Source organism: Spinacia oleracea, chromosome 4, assembly GCF_020520425.1.
Source record: "Spinacia oleracea cultivar Varoflay chromosome 4, BTI_SOV_V1, whole genome shotgun sequence".
NCBI lineage: Eukaryota > Viridiplantae > Streptophyta > Magnoliopsida > Caryophyllales > Amaranthaceae > Spinacia > Spinacia oleracea.
The window spans coordinates 16,489,380-16,504,668 of record NC_079490.1 but is presented as its reverse complement, the minus strand read 5'-3'; the positions used below and the strand labels follow the sequence as shown (position 1 = coordinate 16,504,668).

The following is a 15,289-nucleotide window of genomic DNA, read 5'->3' as shown; positions in this document are numbered from 1 at the left end:
GAGATTATCTTAACCGATGATTAATTCAACTTTATATATCTTAGCCAAACATGCTAAATGTAATATTTTTTTTGTTGAAACTGGGACTATATATTAAAATTAAGTCAAGACATTAAGCCATGTCGATGCTAACAACAAACAAGCAACATCACATTATTTTATAGGACGATCAAGGTGACTAGGGGGAAGCCCTTGGGACGGTTGACCTTTTACAATTGGAAGTGTCGCTAGCCGTGAACAATAATTTATTAGAAACTAATAAATGATAAATAATAAACAAAAATTAATTAATAATAAATTCTAAATAATTAATTACTGAATAATAGTTACAATTAATAAAATATAAATTATGGTAATTAATAATTAAAACATTAATATGAAGGAATAGTAAATAATAAGTTATATATAAATTCATAAAAAATAAAAAATATAGTAATAATAATAATAATAATAGAATTGAATTAAACTGAATATAACTAAACTGGAACTAAAACTAAAACTAAGCCAAAGAAAACAAGGCCTTAATCATATTTTGGTCAATATTCCAACCATACACTCCCTTGGGCCGGGCTTGGGGACTTGGCCCATTGTCCCGACTTAAAACGTAAGGAGTACTTGAATGTAGATGTCTAATATCTCCATCTCCTATTGCTACTCCGTTACTTTTCTTTTGGGTTAAATTTTTTAAACATTGATATTTAATTCTCATTAACCTTTAAAAAATTATAAATGGTCATGTATATTATTGTTAGATTCGATTCAACTTATATTTTTAGAGTATTAAATTTTTAAAAAATTACACGCATAGAATTTGAGATATTTACGTTATACATTGCTTCTAAGATACTATGAAAAGCCAATGGAGAATTTTATGTTATAAATAGTGTCTTGAAGACCATAAAATGTCAAATGGAACAAACAATAAGGGACAGATAGTGTATATTTCTACACGATTAAAAATTACAAAAATACACGGAATAAATGTCTAATGACAAATGAGTAGAGGAAGTTCCCAACTAGTTATTTATTTTCTAATGAAACCACATGTCCACATCATTATACTTATGAATCTCTTTGTAAATTGATTTTTTTTATTTAATTAAGAAAATATTATTGTATTAAATACAAAGGAAAATTATAGCCGGAATCAATCCGATTCAAGGCTTAATTACACGATTACAAGAGCTAAGATAAGAGTTGGTTAATTTGAGCTAGGATACGAAGTACAATGCAAATCAATATCGTCCATTCACCCTTAGTTGAGTGAATGAACAAGTCAATTTTTTTTTTATTTTTTGATTCTAATGAGGCCAAGCCAGAAATTGAAAGACAAAACAAAAGAAGAACGAACAAACTAACCAAAACTAACAGCTATTCTACTGACTACAAAAAACCAAGCTAACTAGGAACCATGCGAGGCAACGCTACTCCCCTAGCATCTTCAGCAATGATCCTGGTGAGCTCTCTAGGTGCAGAATGTAAAATTTGTTGACGATTGTGTTGAGCCACGCCTTAGTTTGCTAACCAATCTGCCGCTCTATTACCTTCACGGTAAACATGTAAGATCTCAACTGTCCAATTAGGACTATCAATTAGTTGCATGATGTGTTCGAATAGATGTGAACACTCGCATCTTCCCCATTTCTTGCTTCTAAGGATTTTTACACAAGCTAGATATATTGTCCATTTGCAGTACAAGCTTCTCAATTTGAAGATTCTTAGCTAGTTCGAGCCCTCTAGCTAGAGCTAGAACTTCCGCTTTGAAGGCCGTACAGTGTAGCACCCTTTGCAGCTCCATCAACGTTCAAAGCATACCATTCTGGTGGAGGGTGGCTCCAGCTTATTAGGCTTTCTATTCTGACTTTAGTAGCTTCCTGCATATTATTACAGACATCATCAATCACTAGAGGAAAAAACCTTATAAGTTGCTCTTAAAAGTTGCTTATAAGGTGTCCTTCGTAAGTGCCACCAATGGGGGGTCATTTATGTAAAATTATCAAAAGTTGCCCTTAATAAGGGCAACTTATAATCTTATAAGGTGCCCTTGTTTGCAACAAGGGCACCTTATGTGAAACTTATAAGGTGCCCTTGTCGCAACAAGGGCACCTTATGTGAAACTTATAAGGTGCCCTTGCTGCAACAAGGGCACCTTATAAGCTGCACATAAGGTAAGGGCACCTTATAAGCTGCACATAAGGTAAGGGCACCTTATAAGCTGCACATAAGTTGCTCTTGCTGCAAACAAGGGCAACTTTTGAGTTTTTTTTTTTCTTTTTTAAAAAAAATAAAAAAATCTGCAATATAATTCCTAATATTCTGCAATATAATTTCTGTTTCATCAAACACCAGCTTGACATTCTCAAAAATGATATAAATTTCAAATTTCCAATAATATTACCGAATTAATTCAAATGTAATTAATTAAATCGATTAATAACAAAATAATGTAAGAGTCACGAATAACTACAAATCTGCTCTATTTATTACACTGAGGGTAGTTCACAATCGTTGAAGTAAATAGCCCACTTGTCTCGAACCTCATCCAACTCCTTTTTGGTAAAGGGCTCCTCCCTTGGAGTTTTGAAAACCTTTAAAAGAACACCGTACATGCAAACCAATAAATTAAATTAAGTTTCATATGCGAAAACAAAAATTAGATTGGTTGCGAAAACAATTATATTGGACAAAAATGACATTTTTGAACCCAACTACCAACAAACGAACCTATTTCCATATTCTAAACGTTTTTCATGATACATATGATTAGTTATATGATTATAAGACTCATTTCAAGTTCGTTATGCAAGTCTATGGTTCATTTGGGTCGATATAGGTCATTTATGGTAAAAAATGGCATTTTCGATCCTACTTACCAACAAACAAACCTATATCCATATTCTAAATGTTTTTCATGATTATTATGATTAATTATATTATTAGACTCATTTCAAGTTCTTTATGCACACATAAGGCTCATTTGGGACGATATAGGTCATTTATGGCCAAAAATGGAATTTTTGATCCCAAATACCAACAAACGAACCTATTTCCATATTCTAAACGTTTTTCATGATTCATATGATTAGTTATATGATTATAAGACTCATTTCAAGTTCGTTATGCACGTCTATGGTTCATTTAGGTCGATATATGTAATTTTTGGCCAAAAATGACATTTTCGATCCCAACTACCAACAAACGAACCTATTTCGATATTCTAAACGTTTTTCATTATTCATATGATTAGTTATATTATTATAAGACTCATTTCATGATATTTATGAACGTATATGGGTCATTTGGGTCGATATAGGTCATTTTTGGTTAAAAATGGCATTTTCGATCCTAACAACTAACAAATGAACCTAAGGACACTTTCTAAATCTTTTTCATGATTCATATGATTAGTTATATGTTTATAAGACTCATTTCAAGTTCTTTATGCACACATAAGGCTCATTTGGGACGATATAGGTAATTTATGGCCAAAAATGACATTTTCGATCCCAAATACCAACAAACGAACCTATTTCCATATTCTAAACGTTTTTCATGATTCATATGATTAGTTATATGATTATAAGACTCATTTCAAGTTCGTTATGCACGTCTATGGTTCATTTAGGTCGATATATGTAATTTTTGGCCAAAAATGACATTTTCGATCCCAACTACCAACAAACGAACCTATTTCAATTTTCTAAACGTTTTTCATTATTCATATGATTAGTTATATTATTATAAGACTCATTTCATGATATTTATGAATGTCTGTGGGTCATTTGGGTCGATATAGGTCATTTTTGGTTAAAAATGGCATTTTCGATCCCAACAACTAACAAATGAACCTAAGGACACTTTCTAAATCTTTTTCATGATTCATATGATTAGTTATATGTTTATAAGACTCATTTCAAGTTCTTTATGCACACATAAGGCTCATTTGGGACGACATAGGTCATTTATGGCCAAAAATGGCATTTTCGATCCCAAATACCAACAAACGAACCTATTTCCATATTCTAAACGTTTTTCATGATTCAGATGATTAGTTATATGATTATAAGACTCGTTTCAAGTTCGTTATGCACGTCTATGGTTCATTTAGGTCGATATAGGTCATTTATGGCCAAAACTGGCATTTTCGATCCCAAATACCAACAAACGAACCTATTTCCATATTCTAAACGTTTTTCATGATTCATATGATTAGTTATATGATTATAAGACTCATTTCAAGTTCGTTATGCACGTCTATGGTTCATTTAGGTCGATATAGGTCATATTTGGTCCAAAATGGCATTTTCGACGGTTCTTGCCAATTATAGGCGAATAGTTTTTTTTAACTAATTTCTAGCCTAATAATACATCATAAATAAGCTATTTTATGTACCTTTTCCAGATCTTGAACTTCCTTGCAACTTTTGAATATGTCATGCATGAATTTCATCACGTAATAGCCACACTCGACCCCACCCTCTTGTTGGGCGCACTAGATTAAAGACAACATAAATTAGATAATAGGAAATGTAATTGTTTTGGCCGTACAATAACTAGTGAACAAGTTATTAGTTACCTTAACTGATTTCCATTGAGGAAGTGCGCTTTTTTTGACATTCATTTTCATCAACACTCTGCAATTCCACAATTCATTGGAAGTTAATTAACATTAAATGCTTGAATGTAAAATATGATTGCAAGTTTTATTTGATATGTACAAAAAAAACTAAATACGGAATGTACTTATTCAATAGTGACTTGACCAACACGGATCGTAATGGATCTCGACGACAAGAATCAAATTGATAAATTGTGTGGCTTGAAACACATATCACAAGGAGCATCCAATGGAGGCTGTAATCACAAAAGAGTGGTTTAATAATCCATAATATGCCACAACAATCACAAAATATCATTATAATCGACACTAATGTAGGACAATAAAGATATTAAAGCAAAGGCATACTCTTCAAAGTACGGGGCTAATATGAACTTGTTTTTCGCTTTTGTGCATTGACGGATACCGTCATCGAGATATTGACTGACTTCGGCTCGATTGTTCATGCAACTAGCACCACTTATTGATTGTGGATCCAACCACCCAATATGACTATCCGAACTAAAATCATCGAACTGAAGAGACCTAAAGAACAAGCAAACATAAGAATAATCGAAACTTGGCAAACCATTTACCTTAATAAATACATTACCATAACTAACTATATTAATTACCTCATGAAGACTTGTATCATTGAAATATTAAGCATATCAACTTTGAGGAATTCACATATATCGTCTTTAGTTACCCATGCTGTGCCATGCTCGAAAAAGTGGAATAATGACATGTCCATCTGAACTCCAATAGGATTACCATCCGGTAACTCACTAACAAGACTATGCAACCATTTGCACGGCTTACTAAGAGAGTCAAAAACATCTGATTCCACAAGTAAATTTGCATGAGAAACTGGACCTTTCGATGATTTAAGTTTGGAGTTTTGACTCTTGCCTTGTGAACTTCCTTTTGCAATCAACTCCATTGATCGTTGACCATCTTTGCTAGCTTGAGTTGGTGGTTTCTTTTGTTTAGCTTTCATTGGTGACGCTTTTAGTTTCTTGATGATCTGTAAGGTTAATTTACAAAAACCAAGAGATTATGAAAAAACTTGTTTATTGAAACATATAGGAAATGTTATGCAAAATAGAAAGGCGTGGAATTAGAAACACAAAACACCTCGTCTGAAAACTTCACCCATGCAAATGGCCATAGTACATAAGAACCGGAGGCATCGGCCAAAGTATGGAGGAAATTGTTGGGCACCGGAAGTATCCAATCCAAATAGTCTTCATGAACATTGTATGGGCTCACCGCATAATAACCACTCGGGACTTGCTTGAAGTGGACTAGTGGTCGGTCACTTTGTGGTTGTGCATTCGCATCGGCCACCACATACAATTTATCACCATTTGATTGTCCCGGGTGTAGTAGTTCGCAACGCGTCTCCTCCTAACATTCAACCATCAGGATATGCAATAAGTAAAAATTTAGCCATCACGTTATTGAATGAATTAAAACTCCAAAATTTATATAAGAACATTACGGAATTAAACTCCAGAATTCAGCTCACCTTTAATTCAAGCATTGGTTGAACTCCAAGCATTGATTGAACTTCAAGCATTGGTTGAACTCCAGTAGACGGCTGAACTCTAGCAGGTGGTTGAAATCCAGTAGGTTCTTGACCTTCATTAGGTGGTTGAAGGTCAAGAATTGGTTGGCTTGATGAATCCAAAGGGCTACGGCGGGGCAACTCCAAGCTTTGTAAGCCCATCTGTTGTAGGATTGCCTCAGTTATCTCCTTCTTCAGTTCTTCTCTCATCGAAGCTATATCTGAAGCTGTTGAAGATGCACTGAAGTTTGAGTTGGTGGGCTTGCGATATTCTTCACCATACGCCTTTTTCAAGCCAACACGTACCCCTCCGAAACCTCTTGGATGCCCGGAAGGGTCAGGTCCAAGAGTCATGTACAAGGGATCCTTGTTTAAAACTGAAGAAACCTTGCCTTCGGCACATGCTTGTTGATATTCAACCTATTTTATGAAAACAATATAGAAAGTGATTGTTACATTAATACAAAGTTAGACAAAATGTATAATATATATATATTAATTCAAATTATTGAAAATCACTCCATTTACTTACTAGTTTATCACAAGCCTCTTTTGTTTCGGGATTAACAATTACATATTTCCCATTTTTGTCGAGACTATGCATCGAACACCACCAATCATTGGCACGGGTGTTGCCACCGTTGGGGTATAATCCTTTTTCTTTCCATCTCTTCCTCTTTTCTTCATAAGTCTCGGGACCTAGCCGATGAGTATGTTTTTTCTTCTTTGCATAATTTGAACACTTTTGGCGCTTTGCCTACAAAGTATACATGTCAACTTCAATGCAAAATGTAAACAATAAATTTATAAAGTACGTAGGTAGATTGTTTGAAAATTTACCACTGCATCTGGAGTTGTTTTTTGTGCAACAAAAGCCTCCCATTCCTCTGGTGTGATGTGCTTCCAAATGTCAAAAGGGAGCTTTATCGGTGGCGCTTTTTCACCTTCTTTTTCACCATCATTTTCTCCTTCATTTTCTCCTTCATTTTCACCTTTCTCTACCTTACTTATCTCTCTCGTCTTAGAAATCCAACCACTCACCAACTTGGCTTTGAAGTTTTTGAATCTCAAACGTAGATTAGATTCAAAAACGTCCTTCTTAGCTTGGGAAGGTTCAATATGGAATTGATTCTACACAAACAAATAAACATGGAAATGTAAGTTAACATGTATAGTCCCAAGCATAAATTCCCGAGCGCAAGACATATGATTAACAGCTGAACAGATCAGAAACTGACCTGTTCAGCTGCTGATCTGCTGCTGCTGATCTGCACCTGAACTGATCAGATTCTGATCTGTTCAGCAGCTGATCTGCTGCTGCTGATCTGCACCTGAACAAATCAAAAACTGATCTGTTCAGCAGCTGATCTGCTGCTGCTGATCTGCAGCTGAACCGACCAGTTTCTAATCTGTTGTTAGCATGTTTTGGTGATATTTTCAGTCTTCTGGAATAAGGAAAGATTCTAATTCAGACTTTTTATATGTCTAGTCTTGCGAGGAACACATTCTCATGAACCTAAGTCCAAATTCTAAACCTTTTTTATGTGTCATATGCTTAGTTAGATGTTTCTAAGATTCATTTCAAGTTATTTATGCACAGTTAAGGCTCATATGGCTCGATATAGGTCATATATGGCCAAAAATGGCATTTTCGATCCCAAATCTAAACAAATGAACCTAAGTCCAAATTCTAAACCTTTTTTATGTGTCATATGCTTAGTTAGATGTTTCTAAGATTCATTTCAAGTTATTTATGCACAGCTAAGGCTCATATGGCTCGATATAGGTCATATATGGCCCAAAATGGCATTTTCGATCCCAAATCTAAACAAATGAACCTAAGTCCAAATTCTAAACCTTTTTTATGTGTCATATGCTTAGTTAGATGTTTCTAAGATTCATTTCAAGTTATTTATGCACAGCTAAGGCTCATATGGCTCGATATAGCTCATATATGGCCCAAAATGGCATTTTCAATCCCAAATCTAAACAAACACTACAAAAAAGAGGTACATATTGAGACGGAATTATTGTGACGGTCTAACAAAGAGTCGCAAGGAAATTGGGGCGCGAATATTAATTTGTAAATTGCGACGCTTTAGAGAGCCGCAAAATATTTCGACGTTCTAAAGCGTCGCTATTTACAAAAAAAGACACGTGTGTTGCACGTGTTTGTGAGGCAGCAATGCAACTGAATTTTTGGGCAAAAAATCCCGCCTAACTCTCTGTTTTTTTCGCAGAATCCCGCCTAACTCTCAACCCACCTCCCACGTTTCTCTCAACCTCCTCCCACCGACATACGCCTTGCTGCTTTACGAAACTAACCACCCTCGTCAGATTTCCGATGAATTCGTATCTCTCCTCCTCACCTTCAGCACCGGCCATTAACGAATTCCATGAATTCTGTCTTCAACCTTTACGTTAGCAAAGTCAAATCTCCCAATATAAGCTATCTCACTCCTCATCCTATAAATTCATGAAAAATCCCAATTATTGAATTCACAATTCGCCCAACAAATTCAAGATAAATTCGTTGTTCTCTCTGGTTTGTAATTGGAGAAATTCAAGCATACTCTGGTTTCTTAATTGCTGCTTCATCCTCGGTGTTGCCGGATATATTCGCCAGGTTTTTGGTCTGCTTCACGCCTTCACTATTTGATTTTTATCATATAACAATGTTTAGGTTTGATTCACTATTTTAATTTCCGTCATATATTGTTAATTCACGTTTTTTCATGTCAATTTCTAATGTCAATCATATGCCTTTAAGTTTTCCATGTTATATTGCATCCTTAATTCAAGAAAAAAACTAGAATGGGTCTTCTTAGTTTCTGTGATTTTCTATATACCGCTTACAGAGTGTTTGCTATTTCATTTATTTTAGGTTTCAATTGCAGATAGTTGGTAATATGGACGATAGTTGGAAAGTGGTGAACGTCTGACTTCTTCTTCCGTGTTGTTACTACTGTAGGTATTGTCTATCTATTTCTAATTTTCTGCGGTATCTTTCTTGAATTACTTTGTACTTTTGTGATTCCATAGTTTTAAATTTGCAACTTTTAGTTGGCCTAGAATCTTTGAAATTTGGATACATGGCAATGCTTTGTATAAAGACACACAGACATTTAGTGAGATTTAGGTGATAATCTCTGACCAAGATATCTGGTACTTAGTATGAAAAATCTGTTGTCAATCTTTAAGACACCTAGCTGTACTTGGTTAGTTTAGGTTGTCTTTAGTGAGAAACTTGGTGCATCAAATGTGCATGTTGGATGAGTTTGCAAAATTATTTGTCGCTATAGAACTTATACTAATTATTTGAACCCTTTCACTTAGCATTTTCTACTGTTATCTATAACTTCTTTTGAGGCTACACTGTTTTCTGTGACTGATTATGTGAAATGTGTGACCGATGGACTGACTGTAAGTAGAAAAGAACTGAACAAACTTTGCACAAAACAGAACTGAGCTTTACAAAGCAGAACTTAGTATTAGGCGACTGATAATCTCATTGTCTGTCTGTCATCGTTATGTTAAGCTACTGCATGCTTTCTATATGTCATAAGTGTAGTATTAGGTAGTGGCAGTGTATCGCAGTGTTAAATATCTTATCTTATCAGCACTTTGCTTGTCTTTATTATAAATTTCTTTGCCTTTCCCTGCTTTAGTTGGCACCAAATATAGGTTTGACTACCAGTTGTATGGAGTAAGGAATAAACCTATGCAGTAAGCACCCTAATCTGAATATATGCAGTTCAAAACACAGAGAAGTGAGAGTAGCTTTGAACTATAGCTTAACTGAGTTAAGGGATAGAACATCCGGTTTTGATTTTTGAACTGTCATAGCTGGGATGATAAACTCAGATAACCATTTCTGAGTTTCTATCATCCGGTTTTGAACTGTCATAGCTAACCAAATATTATCTTATCAGCACTAGCTTATTGTTTATCTGGGTTTATCATGCCAAGTTGAGAGTAGCTTTGAACTATAGCTTATCATCCGGTATTATTTATCTGAGTTTGCAAAATTATTTGTCACTCTAGAAAGATCAAGCGCCAACTGGTGGACAACCTTAAAAGCTAGCTTCTTCCTTCGATTATCAATGAGGTATTTCTTTAGGGCACCTCTAGGAAGATATTTCACAACAACACATCAGATATTACTAGGGATGCTAATTAGGCCACTTTCTGTTTGTATTTGTAGTCCTGAGGCCCCCATCTTTGCCCCAATAAACTGCAGCATGCATAAATGGTTTTTATGACTACGAGCTTTGATAATAACATATCAGTTAGTTTCAACATGTATCGAGTTAAAAGTAACAGTAGCAAATTTTTGAGATGGATGGTTTGGCTACACTTTAGGTTCTATTGTTAGAAAGAACGACATTGTATTCTTCTGTTGAATTATTTTGAACTTGCGAGTAAGGGTTTATGGAATTATGGTAAAGAGTCGTTACCTAGCTTTTTTTAGTGCTTCTCTATAGAGCTGTTTAGAGTATTTTTTATTACATACCTGAACTTTTTATCTCTATTGATTTTAGAAAATAGATCATGCATTACATGACAATAGATCATGCATTACATGACAATAGATCAGTCCTAGGCTATTTACGACATAGAAAATAGATCAGTCCTGCTCTGATCAATCCTGATCAGATCAGTCCTGATCGGATCATTCCTGATCAAATCAGTCCTGATCAATCCTTACTGATCCATCCTGATCAGTTCTGATAAGTTCACTTCTGATCAGTGAACTGATAAGTTCACTTCTGATCAGTTCACTTCTTCTCCTGATTTGTGTTGGTGTTGTTTAGGTTTAATTACTTTATCCCACACATAAATAATGTAATTGGAATTGGAAAACATCCCAATTTATGTTGGTGTTGCTAATATAACTATCGAACCTTAACTATATACATCATGTGTTGCGCATAACCGGGAAAAAATGGGAAACATTAACAGAAAACGTTTTAGAGGCTATGCAATTGCACCGGATAGGAGTGTTTCACTAAATCAGTTCAAGCTCAATCATGAGATTATCGTTCTATTTGAATAACTCTATTCTTAACAAATTAATAGAATCTAATCCAAAATTGTGATTACTATTCTTATTTCATTATTCAAACAAACACTAGCTAAGAGCTTAAGAAGTGGAGTAATACATACTGATTGCTACGGTGTACAAGTTATAAATAATTGATCGTGGAATTGATGAGTCATAATAGAAGAGTAATCTATAATGACTAATATTTAGATTAGACATAATAAGGTAGGATTAATATTATTATAAAACTTTTGGGAGTCTTTTTAATTATGTGTTGTGTTCTGTCAACTTCCTTGAATATGAGATAATATGGCTGCTTAATACGGAGTATGGTGATCACTTTTGAGTAATAAATGGAATAGCTAGCTTTCTATGGACTGTGACACTTGCACTCTCAGACGACATAGAAAATAGATCAGTCCTGATCAGATCAGTCCAGATCAGTCCTGATCAGATCAGTTCTGAACAGTCCTTACTGATCAATCCTGATCAGTCCTGATCAGTTCACTTTTGATCAGTTCACTTCTGATCAGTTCACTTTTGATCAGTTCACTTCTGATCAGTTCACTTCTGATCAGTTCACTTCTGATCAGTTCACTTCTGATCAGTTCACTTCTTCTCCTGTCCCTCTACGTTCACCACTATCTCCTTTCTCTCTCCTCTGGTATTTTTGTCGCCCCACAATAACGACTTTCGTAAACTCAATTGCTTGATCCCCTTATCGCGGAGTAGATTGCGGATAATATTTTCTTTTACTTTCCATGTAGAAAAAACACCCTTCTTTGACCTGCGCTTAGCACATTGCTTCCCTACATTTGTTCATTTTCATGGAGCATTCATGGTCATGAATTGATATGTTTGTAGTGTTTTCTGTTTAAGTTGATAACTTCATCTACTATATTTTTTAGATTTTAAATTCCTGATAATGTTGTTGTCCTTATATTTTGACCATAATTTATCAACATTATCAGGTTTCGCCGACCACACCGGTTCAAGGTTTCCTGTGATTCTTTAGCGTTGTTCGTAGGTTCGTGCATCAGTTCGTGCGTTGCTACACCGGTTCAAGGTTTCCTGCAAGTCTTTAGCGTTGTTCGTAGGTTCGTGCATCGGTTCGTACGTTGCATATGCTCTTTGATACTAGAGGTATGTATACTATAAAGTCCCTTTTAGGTTTTTTATTGGACAATTGTTATTTCCCTAATTTTGTATGGACAAGGGTGGGCTACAACTCTGCAAGTTAGGTTTGTTAAGTGTTAGAATATAATTTCCGTGGCTTTACATTTCCTCGATGTCCAATATATATACAATGAGCATATACCGACGTTTATTGTGCTATCATAACTTACGTCAATCATGAAAAAGTTGGATCTTTCTATTGTATTCCTGTTGATTTAATTTCAAATGTTTTGATATAATAGCTTCAAATTTGTAAGTACGTATTTTTGTTAGCTTTGGCATTTTGTGTTGGTATTGTTTGTCTAATTACATTATCCCCACTACATAATTTTGCTTAGCTTAATTACATTTAATCCAAGAAATTTTACCATAAATTCTGATTATGTGATGCCACGTTACTTAAGGTACTCTTACTCTTTTTAAAAAATGGATTTATATTGTTGTCTTCGTGTGAAGTTGAAAATATCACCTTGTGCGCTAAAATCACATGCTTTATTTTCCTTGCAAATTCATGTGAAGTTGAAAGTATGATCTTGTACGCAAAAAGAAAATATAATATGGAAGTGATATAGGGTAATAACTTTTAGAAGATGAAGATAGATCACAAATATTAGTCACTAAGGAAGAATGATTAAACAAAAAACCATAAGTTATGGTATGAATTAAGAAGAGTTGTGTACGGAGGTGTTATGTGACTTAAATTAATCTCGTGTGATATATCAAGGTTCTAAGAATGATTATAATATTTTAATAAGTACATATAAAAATTTCCTATTCTGCGACCGACGTATATTACTAATTACTCAACTAATTTCGTATAGATATGGATAAAAGTTGGATCGATCTACCCACTGGTCATCATGAATATATCGACGGTTGTATGGAATTTATTGAGTTTGCCAAGCAAGATCTAGTCGAAGGAAAAATTAGATGTCCATGTAAGAACTGTAAGGTAGAGAAATGGTTCTCCGTAAATGAAGTGGAGAGGCATATTTTGTTTAAGGGATTTTATAAGCCATATAAGGATTGGATTTTTCATGGTAAAGGGGATACGTTTCAGCGTATGTTTGAGAGTGATGGAGGGATTACTAGTGAAGGATCCCTTGATAACCAAAGTGGGTTTGTAGGTCGAGATAATATGGGAGGGCTATTAAGATCAGCATTTAGTGTTAATATGCCTCCCAATTGCCCAAATTTAGAAGCACGAGAGGATGATGAATGGATTGAGGAGCCCTTGGCCTATGACACAGATGTAGAATATGATTATTCTACAATAGAAGAAGATGTGACATATAAGAAGTTGCTTGAAGCTTCTGAGGAGAAATTGTACGAGGGGTGTATCAATTTTTCAAAGTTATCTTTTCTGTTACACTTGTTTCACTTGAAGTGTATGAATCACTGGTCCATAGAATCTTTCAATATGTTGTTGAAGCTAATTCTAGATGCATTTCCTCAAATACTTGATTTTCCCTCTTCTTATTATTACAGTAAGAAAATGATAAAAGACTTGGGCCTTGGGTATGAAAAGATTGATGCTTGTCCGAATAATTGCATGTTGTATTGGGGTGAATTTTTAAAGAAAGACAAGTGTCGTGTTTGTGGTACATCGAGGTGGAAGAAAACTAAGGATAGGGGCAACGTTGTAAGTGATCAAGGTACGGATACTTGTAAGAAAGGTGTGCCAACTAAGGTAATGCGATATTTCCCTCTTATACCGAGACTAAAAAGAATCTACATGTCATCATCAACAGCAGAAGATATGAGATGGCATGATACAGAGCGATTGGGTGAAGATGATAAGAAGATTTTAAGGCATCCTTCAGATGGCTTAGCATGGAAGGCATTTGATGAGCGTCACAGTGATTTTGCATTAGACCCTCGTAGTGTTCGATTAGGTCTTGCGAGTGATGGTTTTAATCCTTACCGTTTAATGAACACCACTTATAGTACGTGGCCAGTGATGTTGATTCCTTATAATCTTCCACCATGGTTATGTATGAAACCGTCTTCTTTCATTCTGTCCACGCTTATTCCTGGAAAATCAGGTCCCGGAAATGATATTGACGTGTATCTGCAGCCATTAGTGCATGAATTGAAATTGCTGTGGACAGGGGTTGAAGCTTTTGATGCTTTTGCCGGAGAGAAATTTAATTTGCGTGCGGCTTTGCTTTGGACTATTAATGACTTTCCCGACTATGCAATGCTCTCTGGTTTGAGCACAAAAGGTTACAATGCATGTCCTATATGCTTAGATTCCACGCCTTCTGATAGATTTGGGAGCAAGATTTGCTATTGTAGCTATAGAAAATGGTTACCTGCAGATCACCCATATCGATGTCAAGGTGACAAGTTTTGTGAGAAGTTTGGAACTAATGAGTGGGGTAAAGCCCCATCTCGTCCTAGCGGCACTGATATATTGAGGCAGCAAGAAAAGGTGAAGCATGTTTACGGAAAGTCGAAGGCACCACCGAAAAAGAGGCAAAGAGGACACGATGATGACGATGATGTCCAAGATGAAAGTGACTTTGGTACCAAGAGAAGCATATTCTTTGATTTGGTGTATTGGGAGCATAATCTTCTAAGGCATAATTTAGATGTGATGCACATTGAGAAAAACGTGTCTGAGAATATTTTAGGAACTCTTCTTAGCATGGATAAGAGTAGAGATAGTAGGAATGATCGAGAAGCCCTTGAAGCATGGAGAATAAAGTCTCACCTTTGGCTGAGTACTAATCCTAACGGAGGTGAATGCATGCCTCCGGCTTCCTATTCTATGTCTACGGAGGAGAAGGAGAGGTTCCTAAATGTTTTGCAGAAAATTAAAGTTCCTGATGGATATGGATCCAACCTTTCTAGTTGTGTGAATATGAAGCAAAGGAAGTTGATTAACCTCAAAAGTTGA

The 15,289-nt window shown here is 35.3% G+C and overlaps 3 protein-coding genes across 4 annotated transcripts; 1 reads left to right on the top strand and 2 right to left on the bottom strand.

The window, feature by feature from the left end:
- Window positions 1-2,353: 2,353 nt before the first annotated feature.
- Window positions 2,354-5,570, bottom strand: LOC110781724 (uncharacterized). 2 transcript variants are annotated; one of them, XM_056826894.1, is made up of 6 exons: window positions 5,233-5,570; window positions 4,967-5,143; window positions 4,744-4,854; window positions 4,577-4,634; window positions 4,394-4,492; window positions 2,354-2,588 (listed from the first exon to the last, which is right to left on the bottom strand). In XM_056826894.1, the coding sequence occupies exons 1-6, from the start codon at window positions 5,538-5,540 to the stop codon at window positions 2,484-2,486; spliced, it is 858 nt and encodes a 285-aa protein (XP_056682872.1). In that variant the 5' UTR covers window positions 5,541-5,570; the 3' UTR covers window positions 2,354-2,483. The 2 variants fall into 2 exon arrangements, with proteins under 2 accessions (XP_056682872.1, XP_056682873.1); XM_056826895.1 differs by lacking the exon at window positions 4,744-4,854.
- Window positions 5,571-5,692: 122 nt separating this feature from the next.
- LOC130471359 (uncharacterized) lies at window positions 5,693-8,552 on the bottom strand. Its single transcript, XM_056841421.1, has 5 exons — window positions 8,493-8,552; window positions 7,008-7,298; window positions 6,700-6,924; window positions 6,129-6,587; window positions 5,693-6,007 (listed from the first exon to the last, which is right to left on the bottom strand). Exons 1-5 carry the CDS (start codon window positions 8,550-8,552, stop codon window positions 5,693-5,695), a joined length of 1,350 nt encoding a protein of 449 aa, XP_056697399.1.
- Window positions 8,553-13,210: 4,658 nt separating this feature from the next.
- LOC110781079 (uncharacterized) lies at window positions 13,211-15,289 on the top strand. The gene has a single exon (XM_021985332.2). It carries the CDS (start codon window positions 13,211-13,213, stop codon window positions 15,287-15,289), a length of 2,079 nt encoding a protein of 692 aa, XP_021841024.2.